The following is a 20,089-nucleotide window of genomic DNA, read 5'->3' as shown; positions in this document are numbered from 1 at the left end:
TATTGTTTTACAAATTTGTTTGATTCTTATTTTGTTGTATAGAATAAATAAAATACACACTTTGTGAATATAATTTAGAACAAGTCTGACAATAGCAGATTTCTAAACAACAGAGTTGAGTAAAGCCCAGCATAAGTATTTCTAAGTGTATCTAAAAACAGAGTACTTTATTTCTTAAAGTGGTATTTCTCTAGCATTTATATTTTCAGGAACATCTGCGTTTCTAAAATTAAAATTATAAATTATTTTGTTGATCCAAAGGGAAAATTAAGTGCTGTCGTGACTGTCCTTCAATGGGAGAGTGCATGAAATCTCCGATTAAGAGAATTAGGTGAGAAAATTAGGTAAAACAGCCTTTAATTGTAAGAAATTAGAACTGATGAAAATATTGGAATTATAAAATATACATATTAACTATGATATTTTTTTAGTAACAAAAGATTATTATTATTTAATTCCTAATAGTGTCATATTTTTATTTTGAATTCCACATATAACTCAAAATAATACAGGTTAACGTTTGAAAAATACCAGTAAATGAAAACTAAAGCAGCGCTTCAAAAGCCTTGACTTAGAGAGCCGCTTATATCCGCCCGGCGGAGTCACCGGGCGCTGATATCCGCCCGGCGACTCCGGAATCTCAACCACAGCAGCAGCGGCCTCCATTTTAACTCCGACACCGAGTTGTACCTCACGTGTCCTGGGCTGTCTCTCTCACATGACCCAGTGTTTGTTCCCGTGATCAGCACTCCCATCTCCGTCTGTGACACCGAATATCACTTTTTATTTTCACCCTGATGGATATGCTCGAACAGAGTCTGGACACTGCAAGGTAAGCGGGACACTCAAAATGGCTAACAGAGACAGGCTAGCAACTACATGCTATTAGACACAGCTAGTTTAGGGCGCTTAGCAAGGCCTGACCCTAAAAATCTGCTTTAAAAAAAGGCAGTTTAATGTGAGAACTGCTCTTAAGTTAACAACTAAGGCGAAAGATCTTCTAAGCAGATTATTTGACATGTGGTACTTAAAGATGCAAGTGGTGTATTGCGAGAAAACGTAATAACTAGACAATAACATTTCAGGAGCAAAGACAGCCTAAGCTAACTAAAACATTGAATATTGTTCCCAGCCGTTAAAGGAAACCGAAACCACAGCAAGGTTCGATTTTTTAAAAATAAAATTACATTATTGGTTTGCGGGACTCTTGCATGGGTTTGGTTTAGGAGAAGTTGAGGGTGAAATACTATGTTTATTTGATCGTTGAAACATTTTAACCACTTCGTAGTTTCTGAAAACTGAGTTGTTTGCATTCGATTTGCAGCCAAGAAAAGCAAGAAGAAGAGGTTGTCCAGGCATCTGAGGGTGAGCTTTTGTTTGGCTTGCAGTGGCAGTAATGTGTGTCAAATGTCGAAACAATTTTTAAAAGAAAAATGTTGTATTTTAGACCAAACTTTTGCTTACGAATTCCAAACCAGTTGATGTATGTTTTTTTTTCTCACCGTGAACAAACTAAGGTCATTACTTAAAACTTTTTTTATTCGTGAAATACTTTGCTTTTTATTAGCTCCAAATTCAGAAGTTTACATAAACTTCCATAGTGCTATATTTAATGGAAATGCTTTGAAAACTCCAGAACTTGAATCAAATATGTTATCTTTTCACAGGCAACTCAAAATAATTTGCTGGAATTTTGGCTCATTCCTCCAAACAGAACTAATGTAACTTAAGGAAGTTTGTAGGCCGTCACTTTTTTCACCTTTCCCCACTAATTTTCTAAAACTGAGATCAGGAGTTTCCGATAGCCACTCCAAAATGTTGACTTTATTGTTCTTCAGCCTGTTTGTAATCACAATGTACTATGCTTAGTACACTGCCCATTTGGAAAACCATTTGTACCCAAGCTCTACCTTCTCTAAATATTTTGCTGGAATATTTTCACATAATGATCTTTTCTCATGATGTCATCTGTTTTGTGAAGTGCTCTCGTCCTTCTCCCTGCTAAGCGCTCACACAGTATGCTGCTGCCATCCCTGTACTTCAATGTTGTTATGGTGTTCTCAGGCTTGGCGTTCATCTCGAAATGGACTTTGAGCCCAGTTTGTTTCACTCGACTTGTTTGACTCTGAAAAATGACACTCCCTTTCAGGGCTTGACTCGCTCATACGAAACACATTCATCTTGGGAAAGAGAACACATGTTCCTGAACAGTACGCTGGATATTCTAATACTGTTTACAGTTGTATATAGTTGTTTGGATGAATGCGGCACATTGAGGAATCTGGAAATTGTACCCAAGGATGACCCAGACTTGTGGAGGCCCACAATTTTTATTTTTATTTTTTCTCACATCCTGGCATATTTCTTTAGTTTTTTTCCCCCTACCCTGTCACACAAGGAAGGATGTTTTTGAGGTGTTTCCTTAAAGTACATTGAGTGAGGATGCATGTCTTCTCTAATTAATTGATAAAAATCTTATTGATATTAATATGTGTAAACTTTTGATTCTAAAGAAAATAAAAAAAATATGTATTGTTGAAAATATGTCTAGAATTTTTCAGGTATTCATGAAACGCAATTTTACATCTATTAAAAATTACATGTATACAATAAAGCTTTGATTATTATTATTTTTCAGAGAGTGAAAAACTTTATGGTTATGTGTCTTTAATATCTGGTTTCAACTATATATTTATGTAGAAAACAGAACTTTTTCTAAAGCTGTTGTGGAAAAATATCTTGGTAGTTCTGTTTGGTCTTCTTATAATAACCACTGGCTGTTTGCATTTTCTTTTTTCACTGTAAGACGCAACAGGGGAAGAGCAGACGGCTGTCACAATAGCCAGTGTTCAGCAGGCTACAGCATTTGGAGACCACAACATCCAATATCAGTTTCGCACAGAGGGAGGCCAGGTAGGTACCTTATGGATCAATCAGTCTTAAAATGCTCTTGATGAGTAGAAAAAGCTTCTGTTCCAGAGAAAGGCACAATTAGACTAGAATTTTCACATGTCTATCTGGTGCCTAGCAGTTTGCAGCATGTTTATTAAGGTGGCGGAAAGGACTTGATCAGAAGCATTGTGTTCTAAAAAAAGTGCAATGTGAACATATTCATACCTGCTAAGAAAATATTCACATTACCACCCCAAGATGTTTTATTGGGATTTTATTTGATGGACAAATATAAAGTTGCAAAAATTTTAACATTTTAGGAAAGCGATTCATGGTTTAATGCAAGCGTGGAGTGAGTTTGTTGTTTTCGCTTTACTCTGTTACCCTTCAATAAACTGAATTGGTACCATCTTTCATACTCTATAATTGACTCCAGTTTTGTATAATTTAATGTTGGCCTCAGAGATTTTAAAAGAGTATTAGTGGACAAACTGCATCAGGTAGGCCAGTGATCTGCAACTCCAGTCCTCAAGGGCCAGTATCTTGGCACCTCAATCAAATCACCTCCTTTGTATGCAGTCTTGATTATTTGAGCAGAGACGCATCTAAACGTTGCAGAACACCAGTTCTTGAGGACTGGAGTTACAGACTCCTGATGCAGTCCTGGACATGGTTCTCCATGTAATCTTTCTCATTGGGTAAGGACAGTGTTATTCCGAGAAAGAGGTCAGAGTTCTGCAGATCCGGTGGAAGATTTTTGCTGAAGAGCAATAAGAAGCAAGCCATTGTTGAAAGAGAGCCATTAAAGTTGTGTTTGCAGTTTGTCACAAGATTAAGGTTAGATGAAGCCAAATTAAACTGTTTGTCCTACATACAAAACATTATGTGTGGCAAAACTAAAGCTGCACGTTGACTCAAACACACCCTTCTCACCTTGAAACATCCTGGTGGCAACATTGTGCTTCGGGAATGTTTTTCATCTTCAGGATCAGAGGTGATGGGAAGTTGGATGGAGCTAAAAGCATGCATTGTTTTCTTATAAGAAAAAATGTTAAAGCAAAAGTTTTGAGCATATTAGCAAGTCTAAGTGTACTGCAGTTTCTTAAATGAAATGGTTTATTAATGTGTTACAATGACCTAGTTAAAGTCGAGAGTTACATTTATAAGATAATCTGCAATAAAACCTGGAGGAGCATTTTAAGAACACCAAACCCATCAGGAGAGAGAAATATTATAAAAACACAATGGTTGAGAAGTTTAGATTCTTGAAAAAATTATTTTGTTGGATAAAACACCTCCACATGACTGCAGAGCTTGAGAAAAGAATACAAATGTATTTATTTCACATTTGTTTACCATGAAATCAATCTTCACTGTTTGAACTTTACCTAATGGCTACATTAAAGTTGGAACTTTGAAACACTGAGGATTCTCGTGACCTGGAGTCCAAATCATCCTGCAATGTAAAAATAGAACAAAAAACCCGGTTAAGCTAAAGAATCACTACACAAGCTTAAAAAAGGATCCAAGCACTGTATTTTTAAAGTTTATTCAAGCGTAATTTTCACTCCCAGAGATGTAATTTTGGTTGTAGCATCTATTGTGCCTAGAAATTTCTGGAAGGTTGGAGATATCAAGAAAATCTTTCATGACAAGCCGGTCATATCAGCGAGTATCTGCTGTTCATGTCCTATATTTCTGAGTGAGGTGGGTTGTAGACTAATTTGCCTGAAACAAAGATAAATGTGTTTTTCTTTCTCTGGCTCCCAGAAATCCAATGTGACTATTATCAATTTTTTTTTCTATCCACTTATCTGCATCTCTTTACTTGCAAATGATGGATCTGGAAATGGTGAATAATCTTTGGAAAAATGTACCATGACATCAAAGAGAGTTTTTTCACATTTTGGGTATTATGTTGTTGTTGTTTTTTTTCCTTCTTTTTATTTCATTTTGTTTTTGTTTGTTTTTTGTACTGGAGGGAATTAAGTCAGTGATCCATGTGGCTCATTTGGCATAAACAGGTCTAGCGTGAGCAGTCATGTGATTCCAGTCTGGTCTGGGATTGGCATGGGGGAAATGTCACATGTCAGTCAGAAGGACAGTCACATGATGGAGGAATACAAATAGCGATTCTTGAGACAAACGGGCTCATTTTCTTCACAGCTTCCTTAAAAATTAAATCAGGCACATTCTGAGGCGTAAGCATATTGTGCGGGATGATGCGATCTGTGCATTGCTGAGGTTTGAGCAGCGATTTCAGATTCTGGCTTTTACTAACATAAAGAAACAGAAATGATAAACAAAGCAGCGAGCCAGGTGAGGTTTCTATCTGTGTTCAGAACACCTGAAGTGTACAAAAAAAAAGTCTGCTCTGATTGCTCAACTTTACTAATTTGTGTCTCTACCAAAGGTGACGTATCGTGTTGTCCAGGTGACCGACCAACACGTTGATGGAAGAGAGGAGACAGGAGGAGCAGTCAGCGTCGTTTCAGCAGCTGCTTTTGCTGGGGCTCCTCAGGCTGTGGCTCAGGTAACACAACCGTTATTTTTTTCTTGAACAGAACAAATTGGTACTATGTAGGACCTTAAAAGAAAAGCTGTATCCTTTGTCGTTATTGTAGAAAATGTTCTGTTTTAGCATTTCACTAAGATACTAAAACTAATACAAAACTATCCTTCCTCTGCATTTCGTCTATGTGTACATAATCAGTGTGTTCCTGGAGTCTCTGATCTGTTGGAATCAGGCAAATAAGAAAAGAAATCTTGACAAAAGGTAGTAAAATAAATCTCCAAGACTAGCTCTTAGTCAGAGGAACAGTGAGGTGGAAGTATTAATATTCAGACTAGACAGTTTTTAACATGTTTTTTCCTTTTACTGAAATTTGCACAGCCTGTTAGTGTCATGTATTCAGAGACAGTAACAAATATTTGGAATTATCACAAAATTAAAAACAAGTGATTGAGAATCCATCAGTCCATCATCAGAGGGTTGGTAGGGTAGCAGGTCCAGGAAGAAAACAAAGACGGCCCTTTTCGTAGCTTCACTTCTGTTTATGCTGGGAATCACAAGGTTTTCCCAGGCTACAAGGGATATGTAGGCCTTCCAGCAAGTTCTGGATCTGCTTTGGACGCTCCACTGTCAGATGTTCATGAAAAGTAAAACTTGTAATTTTTTTTTTAGAATGGTACACCTTAGGTGACTGTCTCAAAACGGGCTTTTTTTATATCCAAATGTTTTCACATTTACTGCTGACTTTATTATATTTGAAAATAGAAAAAAATGTATTGAATTTTCTTCATCTAAATTATCACTGTAGACTATGGAACTAATCTGAAACCAGTTCCTTTAACAAAGCATATTTTATCCAAGTCGCTCACAGCGGTTCCTACTTTGCTTTTATTCCACCTGTGGGTATTACAGTGCAGGGACTGTCTGCTACCTGTTGACTGAACTGCATGTTGAATAGCAGAACAAGGGGGTTTCTATTCCCTCCTCAATTAACCCGCTGATCCTTGCTTATCCACAGCTGGTGTGCTTTACACATTACCACAGGGCTTGTTTTGCCAAATAATTATTGTTTCAAGCAAACTGCAAACAGAGGCAACTTGACAAAATAGGAAGCAATGTTATCTTTGATTTTAGGGACTAATTAATGTGTTTAATTTATCTTCTGTTGGAATCATAAACTGCTGTCTCCATCTTGCAATAACCTGCAAGATATTTTTGTTTTTGTATTTTACTCCTTTGCTTAAACAAACATGTGAAATAGGTCGACTTTAAAGAAAATCAGAAATTGGTATTGGCAAGTAATTGTCCAAGTAAAAATCTCTAAATAGCTGTAAGTTGTATAGGTATAATCAAAGCAATAATTCAGAACCAATAGTCATTGTGAACTTTCTTTTTGGGCTGCAACTAAAAAATATTTTAGTAACATATGATTCTGATGATTAATCGGATGGAAAATATTGGCAAATTGGCAGTGTAGGGTTGATTTATAATAACTGGACTAAAGTGGCTTAAAATGAAATTTATTTAGTCAAAACCTGAACCAGGTAAAGCTAAAACTATGCCACTTGAGTTCTGGGTGGAAAATATTTACAGAACCTTTTTTCTTAATCTAAAATCTAGAAAAGTATATGTTTTGTGTACAGTTTTGGTTTGACTACTGCTCTGGGTGTGTTGTTTTAGCAAATGGCCCTCTTATTCAATCTCGCTTCAACAATCAATCAATCACTCCATTAGTTGATAATTATTTAATAATAAAATTACAGAAATTAATTCATGACAATCCAATCAATTCCTTCAACCGCAATCGTTTCTTCTATTTGTTCTTATATTCAAGAGATTAATGGGCCATTATTTGCTTGTTATTTGACAGAAGTTTATGTTCGAATCAGAATAAGATGTCAGTCGCAGCAAAATTTCTATCAGTCATTGGGGCTTTTCCAACCAGAATATATCTAACTTGATCTCAGTCGCAGTACACCACCGGCTCCTCTGACCTTGTTGTTATCACCACTAACGAGATCTGTGCCGCTTCCTTTCTGCTCTTTATCCCTGCCGTCACACCGCTCTGTGTCTTCCTTGGGGGCCTGCAGGAGGGACACCGGTATTGAGTCTGACAGAGAACGAGGTGTGCGTTTACCTGCTGTGACTGCTCCATTGCCACTCGCTCATGCCTTTCCCTCTGTTCCTCTCTTTTTCTGTCACAGGCTGTGATCCAAAACCCTTTCAGTAATGGAGGAAGCCCAGCAGGAGAGGCAGTGGGAGGGGAGACCCGCTTCGCTTACTTCCCCGCAACCGCTGTGAGCGACGGGACCGTGTCAGTGCAGGCCGCTGCAGACCCAACCCTCACACAGGCGGGGGGTGAGTCACTTCTCACTCTGAGTCTGCACTGGGCCGAAGTACATCAGAGTTATACGGCTAATTAAGCCATTATTTTTACAAAAGCCGCTCGTTATGAGTACCCTAAAGCCAGAATAGCATCCCGTCTCTTAGTAGATCTACATAAGCCATTATCTCTAAAGTTCTGGCCAATTTAAATTACAGCAGCATGCTGTAGAGGCAAATTCTCCTGTTTGTTTGCATGCTGTAGTTATAGCTTTACTTGCAGTGAAGGTGAGAGTCGAAAAGATGCTTTATCTATTATTCAGTAAGTGTTTGAAAAGCATGTTTTGGTCAGGCTCAGGCGTCCTACCACGGCTCCTCCAGCTTTAATGTGATCCCACGTGTCTCCAGGAGGCGCATCAGATAATTTCATAACTGGCAAATAAAGGCAATATACAAACCACAAGCGGTGTCCTCAGATGTGCAAGTCTCGATTGCAATTTAGTCACTGCTTGTTTGTCACATGCTACCATACGGCCTCATCCACACGGTCACATGTTGTTGTCCTGCTTTATTACCTCATTGTGTGGTTTTAATGTGCTTCTGCTGATGATTCTTATAAGGAAATCTGTTGATATGGGCTCCTGTTCTTTGCTTTGAATCTGTTCAGAACATTATTAGTTCAGAACCAAAAATTCAGCTCCATTATGTGCAACAAATCTATTTACTGTGTGCATATTGGCCAGGTTTAGATCCTGTGAGTTTTAGTTTGTGCAACTAATTAAATTGTTTATTTCATCCTTAAATATATGGTGAGAAATATATGTTGTTAAGTTGAGAGGTATTTTAAATGAAAATATTTTTGCTCACTCAAACAGAATAGTAAGATGTGCATGGATGAATTAGTTCAACTATGCACATCTGGTAAATTCAGCCTGTAATTTTCACATTTTTTCCACCACTATGGTGTAGGGTTAACTAAATTAAATGATAATCTTGATAAAAATTTTAATATTTTATATTGATTTTTAATGCACAAACACTAAGTAATAGTAAAACCCCAGTTTGGATATTTAACTATATAAATATTGAAAAAAATTGACCTTTTAACAGATTGCATCATATTGAATCTTTCCCTGAGCCATTAAACATATTTGGTTCATTTTCCAATAAAATGAGCCAAAGTTGATAATGTATTATGTCAAAGTCATGCAGAACATCCAAAAGCTGTTTTTATTTTTTTAATCATAAGACTGTGTATTGCATCATGCGCCAGAGCCAGAACTCAGACTACCTTGGTTCCATACAAGTTGAGGTTCCTGCGCTGTGTATTACAGAAGAGATTCAGCTTCTATGGCTGGTGTGAGAATAAGAAGAATTTGAATACAGTTTGTGGGTTTTAAAAAGACTGTGTAGAATAATCCAGATTAGTCCATAAATAATACATTTTATGTTAGCCTAATTTCATCATGGTCCAAATGGCAAAAAGAAAACAAACATTGAAAGTTCTCCCTTTTCATGTTTTAACCATTAGAGTTAAAACATCAAACTGTGTTTCTAAAGAATCTAAGTATTGTTTTGATCTAAGTATTTTAGATCTTCAAATGTGGCCCAGATTCTTTAAAGACTGAAGCTGCTTTTTTAGCTATGTGCCTTTAAGAATTTAAAGTCATGTAAAGTTCACTATCGTCATCCAGATTTAGTGGATGGCCATGTTTTCTGAGAGCCTTTAATATGCTATTTCTTGTATATCACTCTGTTTTTCTTCCTTTTGGTACCAAAACGGTGCCACACACAGCCCTCTTAATGCCGCTGTGTGTGGGTGTTGTCAGCCATCCTGAGGAACAGTATTTATTAGTAAACATTGTCCACACAGAGGGTAACTCGACAACTACTGCCATTCTTGCTTCAAATCAATCATACTCGAATATAGCAGGTTGTCAAACTGAAAGCATCCACCTTCATATCCAGCGTTTCTCATATCAGCTTAAATTTGCTTCACTAGATCAAGTGACAAGCTGTTGGCAACGAGAAAGCGCTTTGTTGCACAGGCTTCATTTGGATTAGAAAATGCAATCCCTTAATGTCGTGAGATTTGGTGCCACAAGTCTAAATTTACATGAAAGACTTGGGTTTGTTCTTGTTTTTATCAAAAAATGTCCTGATTCAAGAAATTCTAAAGTATATATTGACTTGAAGCTGATTACTCACTTAAAAACATCCTCGCTTGATTCCTGCAGGTCAGTTTTATGTGATGATGACGCCCCCTGATGTCATCCAGACGGGCTCACCACGAACCATTGCCCCACGCACACAGCCTTACCCTGCGTAAGTATTTTCTCTCATTCAGTAATATCACATCAGAACTTTTTCTTCCTGTAAAGAAATGCCCCGATCACAGTAGTCTTCAGTCTGACTTCAACTACTTGAGTTTGGCATTATTTCGACTGTTTTCTTTAAGCCCTACGGTGAATCTGCAGGCCTTGATTCAGGCTTCTTTGTAAATCAACAGCCTCTATCCATCAATCTAAAATGCATATCATCAAAGGATGTGAAAATAAACAAAGAGGCCTAAATCAAGTAATGCAAATGCTAATGTAGGAGGAGGCTGTAGAGGTAGAGTTGAAATTTCTCAGCATCAGAGATGTACTTGATAGTGGAGGTATTTTTTCATGCAAGTGTAACAAGAAGTTTAAATCTTCCATCGCTTTTATGACTTCTGTTACTAAATTTTTGCTAAGTGCCATGATTTACTCTGAGTTCCTCATCTGCTGTTCTCAGTTTTGACCCATACTTCTTGTCTGTCTCTGAAAGCAACGCACTTTACAATAATCAGACATCAAACGAGATTCATCTCAGAAGATCTTCCACTGTTAGACACACGCTGGTATTTGTAGTCACTAGGATTATAAGCAGGGTCACTCAAACAGCGTCTGTCGTGTTAATTAAATGACACCAGGCTGCTTCTGGCTTAATTTAGATGCGTACTTAAAAGACGAGGCTTCACTTCCTGCCAAAAATACATTGGCACTGGTTAATAAGTGCTGAGAATTGAAAGATTATTGAATCTCAAGTAGCTTGATTTTTCTGTTGTTTGGTAAAAGCCAACCCAGTCATTAGCTTTCTTGGTCACAAACTGAACACATGACTCTTTATCAAACTGGGTTTGCTCTGAGCTAAATGAATATTCTTATGTTCTAGCCCACTTTACCCTTTTATCATTTAAAATTTGGGTTAGTCCTTTTGAAGATCAGAAGCAAAGGAGTTTCTTGTATTACTTTTTTTTTTTGCCAATATTTGCAGTTGGATAGTACAATATCCATACCCCTTGAGCTGTTTCACATGCAGTCACACTTCAGTACATTTTATTGGGATTTTATGATAGTCAAACACAAAGTAACACACAATTGTTAAGTAGAAGATGGACACGTATTTTATTTTCTTGTTTAAACCCCTTGAGTCACTACAACCATGTTTGCAGTTACAAGTCTTTTTGGTTATGTCTCTATAAGTTTTGCACATATTTAGGTTTTAGATCTCAACCTTTACTGGGCCATTCTAACACATGAATGTGTTACAACCACCATTATACCATTGGTGGTATGTTTCGAGCTTTTGACCAACAAGAAGAAACTTCCAACGCACCCCAGTCTTTGGCATCATGTAAAGGGTTGCCTCCCCAAACATTGTTCCATGTTTAGCGTTGGCCATCTTTCCTTTTTAAGTTTTAAATAAATTTGGTAAAATTAGATCAGTTTAAAAACCATGTATTCTACCCATGTAGTAGTTTATGTTGGTCTGTCGCATAAAATTCATACACGGAGGTCTCAAAACCAGCTCAAAGGGTATGAATACTTGCAATTTCCTGTCAAAAGTATCTTTTCAGTATGTGTGTAATGGAATAAAAATGAATATTTGTGTTTCAGTCATTTCAAAGAACTCTAACTGTTTCGAAGATGTACATATTTTTGATGGGCATCTTTAAGTTTGTTACCCTGACAGCAGCTCTGCTATATATTGCTGCGCCAACACGCTGCTTTACTTCCAAGGTTAAAGAACTAACCATGCTGGAGTTTACGTAAATAAACTGTAGAATATTTTATTTCCCTCTTGTAGTTCCTGTTTGTAACATGTATGTTCCTATTTATTCCCTCCTAAGTTATAACTGTAACCCATTTAAAGTGTTTCAGATATATTTGTGCTAACTAACCAACAGTATGATTGACATGTGAACAAAGTGAATGAAAACCTCCCACCCTATTTGCCGTTCGCAGAGATGAAAACGAGCTGCTGCAACATGAAGGTTTAAACTGGTGAGGACAGTTTCCACATTTCTCCCGCACTCCTTTTTTTTTTCCTTCTTTTTAAACAGCAAATGAACTAATCAAATAAGATCACAAGGAAATACGCAGCTCAAAGTCTCTCAGTCTCTGCCTTCCTCCCCCCACCCTCTCATCCATAAGTCCCCGGTGATTCTCCAAGCTCTTGATGTATGAGACACAGATAATTTGTTCGATGCCGACCCTGATCCATTGTTGCTAGTTGTGCTTGTGGCAAATAAATTTTTCCATTAGGACCTAGAAACTGGGTCATTGTTTTCCATCTGGAAACAAATGCTGGATCCACACTATTTTAGTGTCGTTTCTAAGTGCTCCTTTGTTGTAGTGCTTTTTTGTTCTCATTTAATCTAGTTTTTGAAGTTGGTGGGAGAAATACATGGAGCGTATTTGATGTTAAACACTGTTCGAAAAAGTGTATTTCATTGACCCAACTGTGTTAGTTTCATAAATTACGGTATGTTAAGTAAAATATATTTGGAATTTTTGCAATACCTCACATATGACTGACCACTGGTGACCGCTAAGGGCTTAAAGCTGATCCCCCTAAATCATCCATTGCCATCATTAGAAGTCCAAGCTCCTGTCCGTAGAGTCTCGTTTTATAATTTATCATCTTACTGTCAAGGCCGTAGCTTGGTTAAGAAAGAACCAGTGGTGCAGGAGAATTAAAAATGAATATTTTTGACCAATGTGCACAGTTGTACAAACCTGTTTTACTAATAATTTGGGTAAACTAATTCAGCACTGAGGCTGCTTTTCATCTTATTGTCTTTATTTGTGTGGAAACAATACATCAGGGATATTAAGATGATGTGTGGTTCTATAGCGTAGAAAAAAAGAGGAAATTCCTCTGGGCCTGCACACTTAGTTATTCACACAGTTATCCCCCATTGTTTTAAATGAACCATTGAGATAAATCCAGTTTTCAGCTAAATCCTATTAATAAAGAACGGAAATCATTTTGTTGGCAGACCTGATAATAATTAATCTTTAAATTCAGAAGTCAAAACTTGCAATGAAATTTTTAAGATGATTCCCTCCTGATTTGAGTTAATTTATTCAATGAAGGAGATTTTGACCAAGTCACTGCTGGGACAGTTATTGATAACTCTAACAATCTAAAGATAATTGTAACTGAAACTATTGTGTTAAGATTTTACACAAACTACTAATTTGTAATTCTCAACTTTCTGTTTCTGTGAGGCATAAATATAATGCGACACAGAGGCTCATTTCTTTTAGCCACTGGGGAAGATCCATATTTATCTCCCCGTCACACACAATAAGCAGGATGCTAAAGAAGTACAAAAAAATCATAAGCTGTAGTAGAGAGGTCATTTGGGGTCAATAACTCTACGTAGTTGTTTAGAGGCATTCCAGAAAAAAAAAAAAAAAAAAAAAAAACATTTCTGACCTGTCATCACTAATATATAAGCTATTATAAAGTTTGCTAATCATTATTAGGGTGTGCTTTGGACAGTTTTATCTGTTTGAAAACAAACACTACATAAGGAATTGGTGTAAATTAAAACAGGGCTGTGACAAAGCCCTTTATCCCCACTGTTAAGTATAGTGGAGGATACGTAACACTCCGGGCCTAATTTCCTCTCAAATTTTTAACAGAATAGTGACCTTAAACGTATAAGCGACACAGAAAAATCTCACCACAAGCAAAGCCAACCTTTGCCTGCGGCCAACGTCAAGTCAAGTGACTTGACGTTTATAGAGTGTTTTATAGAGGGACACTCTATAAAATAACACATATGATGACGTCTGTTTTTGGCTCTTTTATACCAAAAAGGAAAATTGGAGCGCTTTGGCAGTTTGTTAGGCAGAGTCCCGGGGCAGGATACGGAGACACAAGGCCATTATGTTGGTCTCCAAACACCCAAAGTTCAGCAGAAAGCAGCTCTCTTTAGTCATTTTAAGCAATAATAGATCAGTGTCCTCCCTTTGGGCCTCACCTGGGAACAGAACAGGCAGTAGAAGTTTGGCCCAGTCTCCGTTTTCCAGTTAAGTGGCTCGAGGCTACGGGTGGGTGCGTCATAGCTGCACACATAGCCTCACATGGCCGTGCATCCTGAAGTGTTTCAACCACAAACAACTTCAGAGGCCTGGTAAAAATAGCTCCTGCATTAGTTTTGAATTGCAAGATAACTTTGAAGAATGCTGCATATAATAGAATAAGGCATAGCTGGATTTGGGGGATAGGATTGGATTTCTACCTGATTGTGTGGTGCTCGGAGATGAGGGATGCAGCAGTGTTTGAAAAGTGTTTTTATTTCCATTTTATGTGCAGGAAAATGGACGGACCCCGAACGCCACGAGATGAAAGAAGACGAGCGCAACATAATGAAGGTGGGTAATTAGCAATGATTGTGGCTTTTGATTTTGTCTGATAGTCCAGCACAATGCAACTGGGAGAATTGAGGGGCCTAATGGAGCATTTTCTGTTGGAGAAAACTTCACCAAACCCTGTCATAATATGTTATTATAAGAGCAGATATCATACTTATTTTTTAAATGGCCACTAGAGGGTAATGCTGAGCTGTTGAACGTCGTAAGTTTGCTTGAAATCTAAAGGATCCAAGGAAAAAGAAAAATCTGGTTCCTCAGGCAAAAATCACCTTCAGTAAAAACTAAATGTAGAGCATATGCTGTTTTAAATTTTCTGCTGTGTTCTCCCTGTTCCTTTTAATTAGTTGAAAGACGACGACGAGACAAAATCAATAACTGGATCGTCACGCTTTCCAAGATGATACCCGATTGCACTATGGACAGCACCAAGACAGGAGCGGTAAGCCTTTTTGCTCTTGCCTTTTTTTTTCTTTTTTTTTTCGTGCAGCCATTTTAAATTTCTGCCTTTCAGCCATGTGACTGCAGTTATGTCCCCCTCAGAGCAAAGGAGGCATCCTCTCAAAAGCTTGTGACTACATCCGTGACCTGCGGCAAAGCAACCAGCGACTGCAGGAGAGTCTGAAGGAAGTGGAGAGGATACAAGTGGACAATGAGTTGTGCAGGCAGCAGGTACTGATATCGGGTCTTGCTTCGAGCCTGCAAAGTGGCATCAAGTGAAGTCTCAATGAGCTCAAGAATACATGAAAAAGACCTATGAATGATAATTCAAAACCTTCTTTTGAGGTGGTGAGGTGTAGCAGATAAATAAATTTGCTCACAAACAGTCAGCGGCAGCGGGCTGCATATGTGGCTGTGAAGATTGCTGCTGCTCTGAATAGATTGGTTTGGTGCTTCATTCAGCAGGAAAGTCTCAGAAGCATGAAATCCAGCCCAGCCCCATGTGCATCTTCATTTCTCCAAAACAAACCCCCTGGGATTCCAGGCTGTGTAGCTAATCATCACGGGCTGACAAAGAGGATCAAAGAGTTTGCACTCTTATAATGAGAAGTGTTACCTGACATCAGTGCTTTCAGAGGCAGTGGGGATAATATACTCAGGGGCTGTATGAGAACTAAGTGCATCCTAATGCATTGAAAGTATTCTGAGATTCTGGAGCTCTTTTTTTTTTTGCCGCCTGTCTCCCCTTGAATTCAAGGCCCGCAAGGTGTTCGGCAATATAATTTTATTCCTGTGCTCAAAGCCTCATATCCTCTGCTCAGTCATGTGCTAAGGAAGCTATGGAGTCAGAATGGTGGGTTTTGGACTGGGGGTGTCTTTGAAAGGGTCTGCATGAATTTTCCCTAATCCCAGGTATTCCACAAAGCTGCGCTCCCATTAGCATAAGCCAGTTTAACTGTGCAAATAGAAAAAAGAAAATTGTTGGCTGCTGTAAACCATGAGTTGCATTTACAGAGGGGCTGCAGTAATATACATTATTAGCATGAAGAAGTTTATATCAGTAGTTCAATTGAAAAAGTGAAGCTTCTACATTGAATAAAGCGTCATACATCAGGTAGTTATTTCAGTTAATTTTGATTATTACAACTTGCAGCTCATGAAGAGCCAAAATTTAGCTTTTCAGAAAATAAAAGAACTTCACCCAACTGAAAACTAGATTCATGTTTTGACCAGTAAATACTCTTAATATTTTGGGCTTTTTTGGGGGGGGGCATGAATTACTCCCATCAGTGCAGCATAGAGATGTGATCAGCCAGTGGCTCTGATAAGAGTCAAGAAGAGGCTCGGCTTGCTTTCACTGCCCTTCAGCTTGTTGGTTCCGGTGCTTCTCATCTTCCTCTTGACCCGGTGTCTGCAATCTTTACAACCTAAAGAGACATTTCTGCTAAACCAAATAAAACTTATGTAGAACTACAAAGTCACATGACTTACCCCCATAAAAAAAAGGCATAACCTAAAGTTTTAGATGACTATAGAAAATTTATCATTTTTAAAGAACCACAATTTTCTTTCTGTTTAGAATTTAAAATAAAGATAAGATAGGAGTTAGCAAAAAGAATGGTGGTTCTTCTTTTTTATTCTGTGAAACAGAAAAATATGTAAAATAAAGCACATAGATACCCATCCATCCATCCATCCATCCATCCATCCATCCATCCATCCATCCATCCATCCATCCATCCATCCATCCATCCATCCATCCATTCATCCATCCATCCATCCATCCATCCATCCATCCATCCATCCATCCATCCATCCATCCATCCATCCATCCATCCATCCATCCATTTTCTGATCACCCTTACTGGTGCCTATCTCCAGCTGCGTTCCGGATGAGATACCAATACCAATCTAACAACAAGAAAATCCGATCTAAAAACATGTTATTCATACTTTGTATTATTTTTCGTGAAAATCTTAATTATTATGATGTCACTGTGTACTGGTACTTTTGGCCACCTGTTCTGATGTCAAGCCCTGTTGGAAAGTGAATCCAGCATCTCCATAAAGTTTGCTAGCAGTACAAATGAAGTGCTCTAAATGCCTGGTTATTCTTTGGACTTGATAGAACTGGACCATCACCAGCAGATGACATTGATTTTCTTATTCAACACTAACTGTAGAAACTTCACATTGCAAAATGTATACCTCTACACTCTCTCACCGGGCTGTGGGACTTTGATTCTCAGATGAAATGGAAAAATATTTTCGACCCACCGGCTTTGTTCTCCTTATTTCTGCAGTGCCACTTTGATTAGGAGAGCAACTAGCGATTATTTATTTGTTTTCATACAACAGATTTTCATTTTGCTCAACTTCCACTGATATTTCTGACCACAGTGACTGTGCTGATTTTTCCGTATGGTTTCATAGCCCATAAATTAATATTTATGATATCTTACGTGTTTAACGTAATATTCTTGGTTTCAGAGAAAATGAGTTTGAGTTCAGTCACCAAAACTAACTGAAATAAACACTTAAGATTTTCCACTGGGTGTAATGGGTCTGTTTCCTGTAGAATTTCACTTTGATCAAATTCCTAAAGTACAACAACTTATTGTTGTTTTGTTGACGATCAAAAATCCTCTGTTTTTAAGATTGAGGAGCTGAAGAACGAGAACGCGTTGCTCCGGGCGCAGCTTCAGCAGCATGGCATCGAGACGGTCGGAGAGACGCCGCCGCAATAACAGAGACGAACATAACAGGGAGGAGCAGCAACCACTTAAACATGTCACTGATGCTGTAGGTGAGGAGAAAAAAAGCAGACAAGACGATTGGAAAAAGACTTGTTGGAGAATCACTTTGTCTTTAGTGATTCTCTCCTTCTCCAGCTTCCGGGGTCACGAACCCTTCACCAGCCATTTGTGGCTGCACTTGACTGTTCCAGTCCTATCGAGATAACCACCTGTTGCAGCTCAGTAGAAGTGTACTCCAAGAAAACATGTCCTCTCATCTCCGTCGGAGTGCTGTACCAGCACTAGCAATGAAACAGAACCTCTGCTGAACTTATCCTGTGATTAGTATTTATGTAGCCTCACTAACGGACTATGGGTTTTGTTGTATAAGTTTGTTTCTTGTGAGTTCCTGTTTCTCGCCATTCTTATTTTTTTCATAGTTCCTGCTTTTATCCTGTTTGTGGTTTTTAGTTCTGTATTAAGTTGTTTTTAGCTCATATAATTTATTAGTCTGCTTGCTGACAGAAGACGTGACGGAGACCAGTTGCGGTGAAAATCATGCACGACCCCCCCAGAGGAGCGGGCTAAATTTTAAAAGCGAGAAAACATGAAAAGTTTGCAATACAGAATTCTGAAAGGCGAGAATAATGTGACACACATATTTTACCTACATCCAAAGACAAACGAGGAGCCGTGCAAGCCGAAGCCTCCGGGCAGATTTATGTAAAATATGACTTCTCATGTTTTAATACAGATGTTACAGAATGTTAGAGCAGATTATTTCTGGGAGTCAACAATCAATAACTCACTAACTCTGTCTCCGTCATACTTATTACCATGAAGTGTGTGCAATCTTGAAGCTTGATTTGAGGTTAAAAAAAAAAAAAAAAAGCGGTGTATACTTGAAATGTTGGGCATTTGGTTGATTGAAGAAAGTCAAAACAAATCACTTGTAAAGTTCCGACTGTTTAAATTCTATTTAAGTAAAAACATACAAGAGCAGAACAAGCAGACAATTTCCACCTGAGCACTTTGGACTGTTAGCTGGAGAGTAATGCAGTACAAGCCTTTGCCAAATGATATTCAGGTACTGTGGGTTTATTTTAACTTTTTATTCACATCTGATTAAGCTGCATCTCAAAATGTGCAGGAATGTTTCCCGATTTGCTTTATTGCAAGATGTTTGCACCTATTTTGGTGGTGCAACTCTTCAGATGGAGCTCAATGCACAGAGAGGGAAGCACCCTGGAGAGCAGCGCTCAAAGACCCTGCTTACTACGAAGAAAGCATGCAGAGAAATCGTGTTACACTTTTTTTAGCCGAGCACGATTTGTTCTCCAGGAAAAACGAGAACAATTCAGATGGAAACTCCCATTTTCTGAACTATAAGAAAATCTATCTGGTTTTACCAGTAATTCAAGTCAATATTAACACTGTTGACAATTTTTTTAAAATGAATATACATGTTTTTTTTTTTTTGTTTTTGTTTTTTTTGCTTGCAGCAGTAGGAATAAAAATGGGGGAACAAAGCTAAGAGTTGGAGTGGCCCATTAAAGCTCGGTCGCTTCTTCCCTGTATCAACATCTCAGGATTTAGCAAAGCAAAACCAATACTGAAACCTTTGGCAAAATCATGCTGGCTTTCACATTTAAGTATCCAAAACTCTTAAGTTAACAGCTTGTGATCTGACAGTGCTGTTCTGCTACAACTACTATTTTCAAATATAATAAATCTGGTGCAGGTGGCTCATCTAACAAGCGGGACTCTCAGCCAAATTTGAGTGACGGATGTGTAGTAGGAATTTTTATTTTATTATTTTTTTTATGTCTATTATTTTTACACCTCAGCCAGAGGAGAGCGGAGAATGTAAAGAGCTAAATATTTGCTTTAGAAGGTGGATCTCCACAAATGAGCGGTCATTTGTGTGTGATTCCTTTTAATTTTTCTTTGATGTTCTTTTTGTTTTCTTTGACAAAAAACAAAAACAAAAGAAAACAAGCTCCCTTTGTGTAGCAGCCTCACTGTTCTCAGGTTAGAGACATCTTTTCTAAATAAAATGGTGAAAAATAAAACTTTCACTTGCTGATAGCCTTGATTGGTTGTGGTTTATTGTCCTTGCTCAGCCTTTAGAGAGACGGATTAAAATGTGTTATTTCTGTTGTGAATCTGAGGCTGACCTTCTTATGTTCCAGGCTGTTAATTAGCACCAGAGATAAAAAAAAAAAAAGTGTTATATTTTGGGTGGGATAGGAAGAGATCATTTAATTAATTTCCTCACAACTCTTCAACTCCAAGACTTTAGAAAGTTTATTTATTCAAATGTAATCTCAAGGGTGGTGCTGCATGAAGTGAATTATAATTAAAAGAACTTAAAGCTGTATTCTGATTTGTTTTAACAAATCAGCTGTTAAAAAACAAAAAAGGAAAAAAACTCATTCACTTTTATGTCTTCCATCTCCCCACGAGATGAAACTTTTATCCATCAATGGGATCAT

General features: G+C 37.9%; 1 protein-coding gene across 3 annotated transcripts; it reads left to right on the top strand.

The window, feature by feature from the left end:
- Positions 1-638: 638 nt before the first annotated feature.
- Positions 639-19,682, top strand: LOC129370956 (upstream stimulatory factor 2). 3 transcript variants are annotated; one of them, XM_055047262.1, is made up of 11 exons: positions 639-832; positions 1,325-1,365; positions 2,807-2,913; positions 5,306-5,425; positions 7,609-7,762; positions 9,964-10,051; positions 11,998-12,036; positions 14,363-14,421; positions 14,766-14,860; positions 14,962-15,090; positions 17,517-19,682. In XM_055047262.1, exons 1-11 carry the CDS (start codon positions 798-800, stop codon positions 17,604-17,606), a joined length of 957 nt encoding a protein of 318 aa, XP_054903237.1. In that variant the 5' UTR covers positions 639-797; the 3' UTR covers positions 17,607-19,682. The 3 variants fall into 3 exon arrangements, with proteins under 3 accessions (XP_054903237.1, XP_054903238.1, XP_054903239.1); XM_055047263.1 differs by lacking the exon at positions 11,998-12,036; XM_055047264.1 differs by lacking the exons at positions 639-832; positions 1,325-1,365; positions 2,807-2,913 and adding an exon at positions 5,062-5,211.
- Positions 19,683-20,089: the final 407 nt, after the last annotated feature.

Source organism: Poeciliopsis prolifica, unplaced genomic scaffold (genome assembly GCF_027474105.1).
Source record: "Poeciliopsis prolifica strain line A6 unplaced genomic scaffold, Auburn_PproV2 SCAFFOLD025, whole genome shotgun sequence".
In the NCBI taxonomy this organism is placed as follows: Eukaryota; Metazoa; Chordata; class Actinopteri; order Cyprinodontiformes; family Poeciliidae; genus Poeciliopsis; species Poeciliopsis prolifica.
The sequence above is the reverse complement of the archived record's forward strand: the minus strand, read 5'-3'. Positions and strand labels throughout refer to the sequence as shown.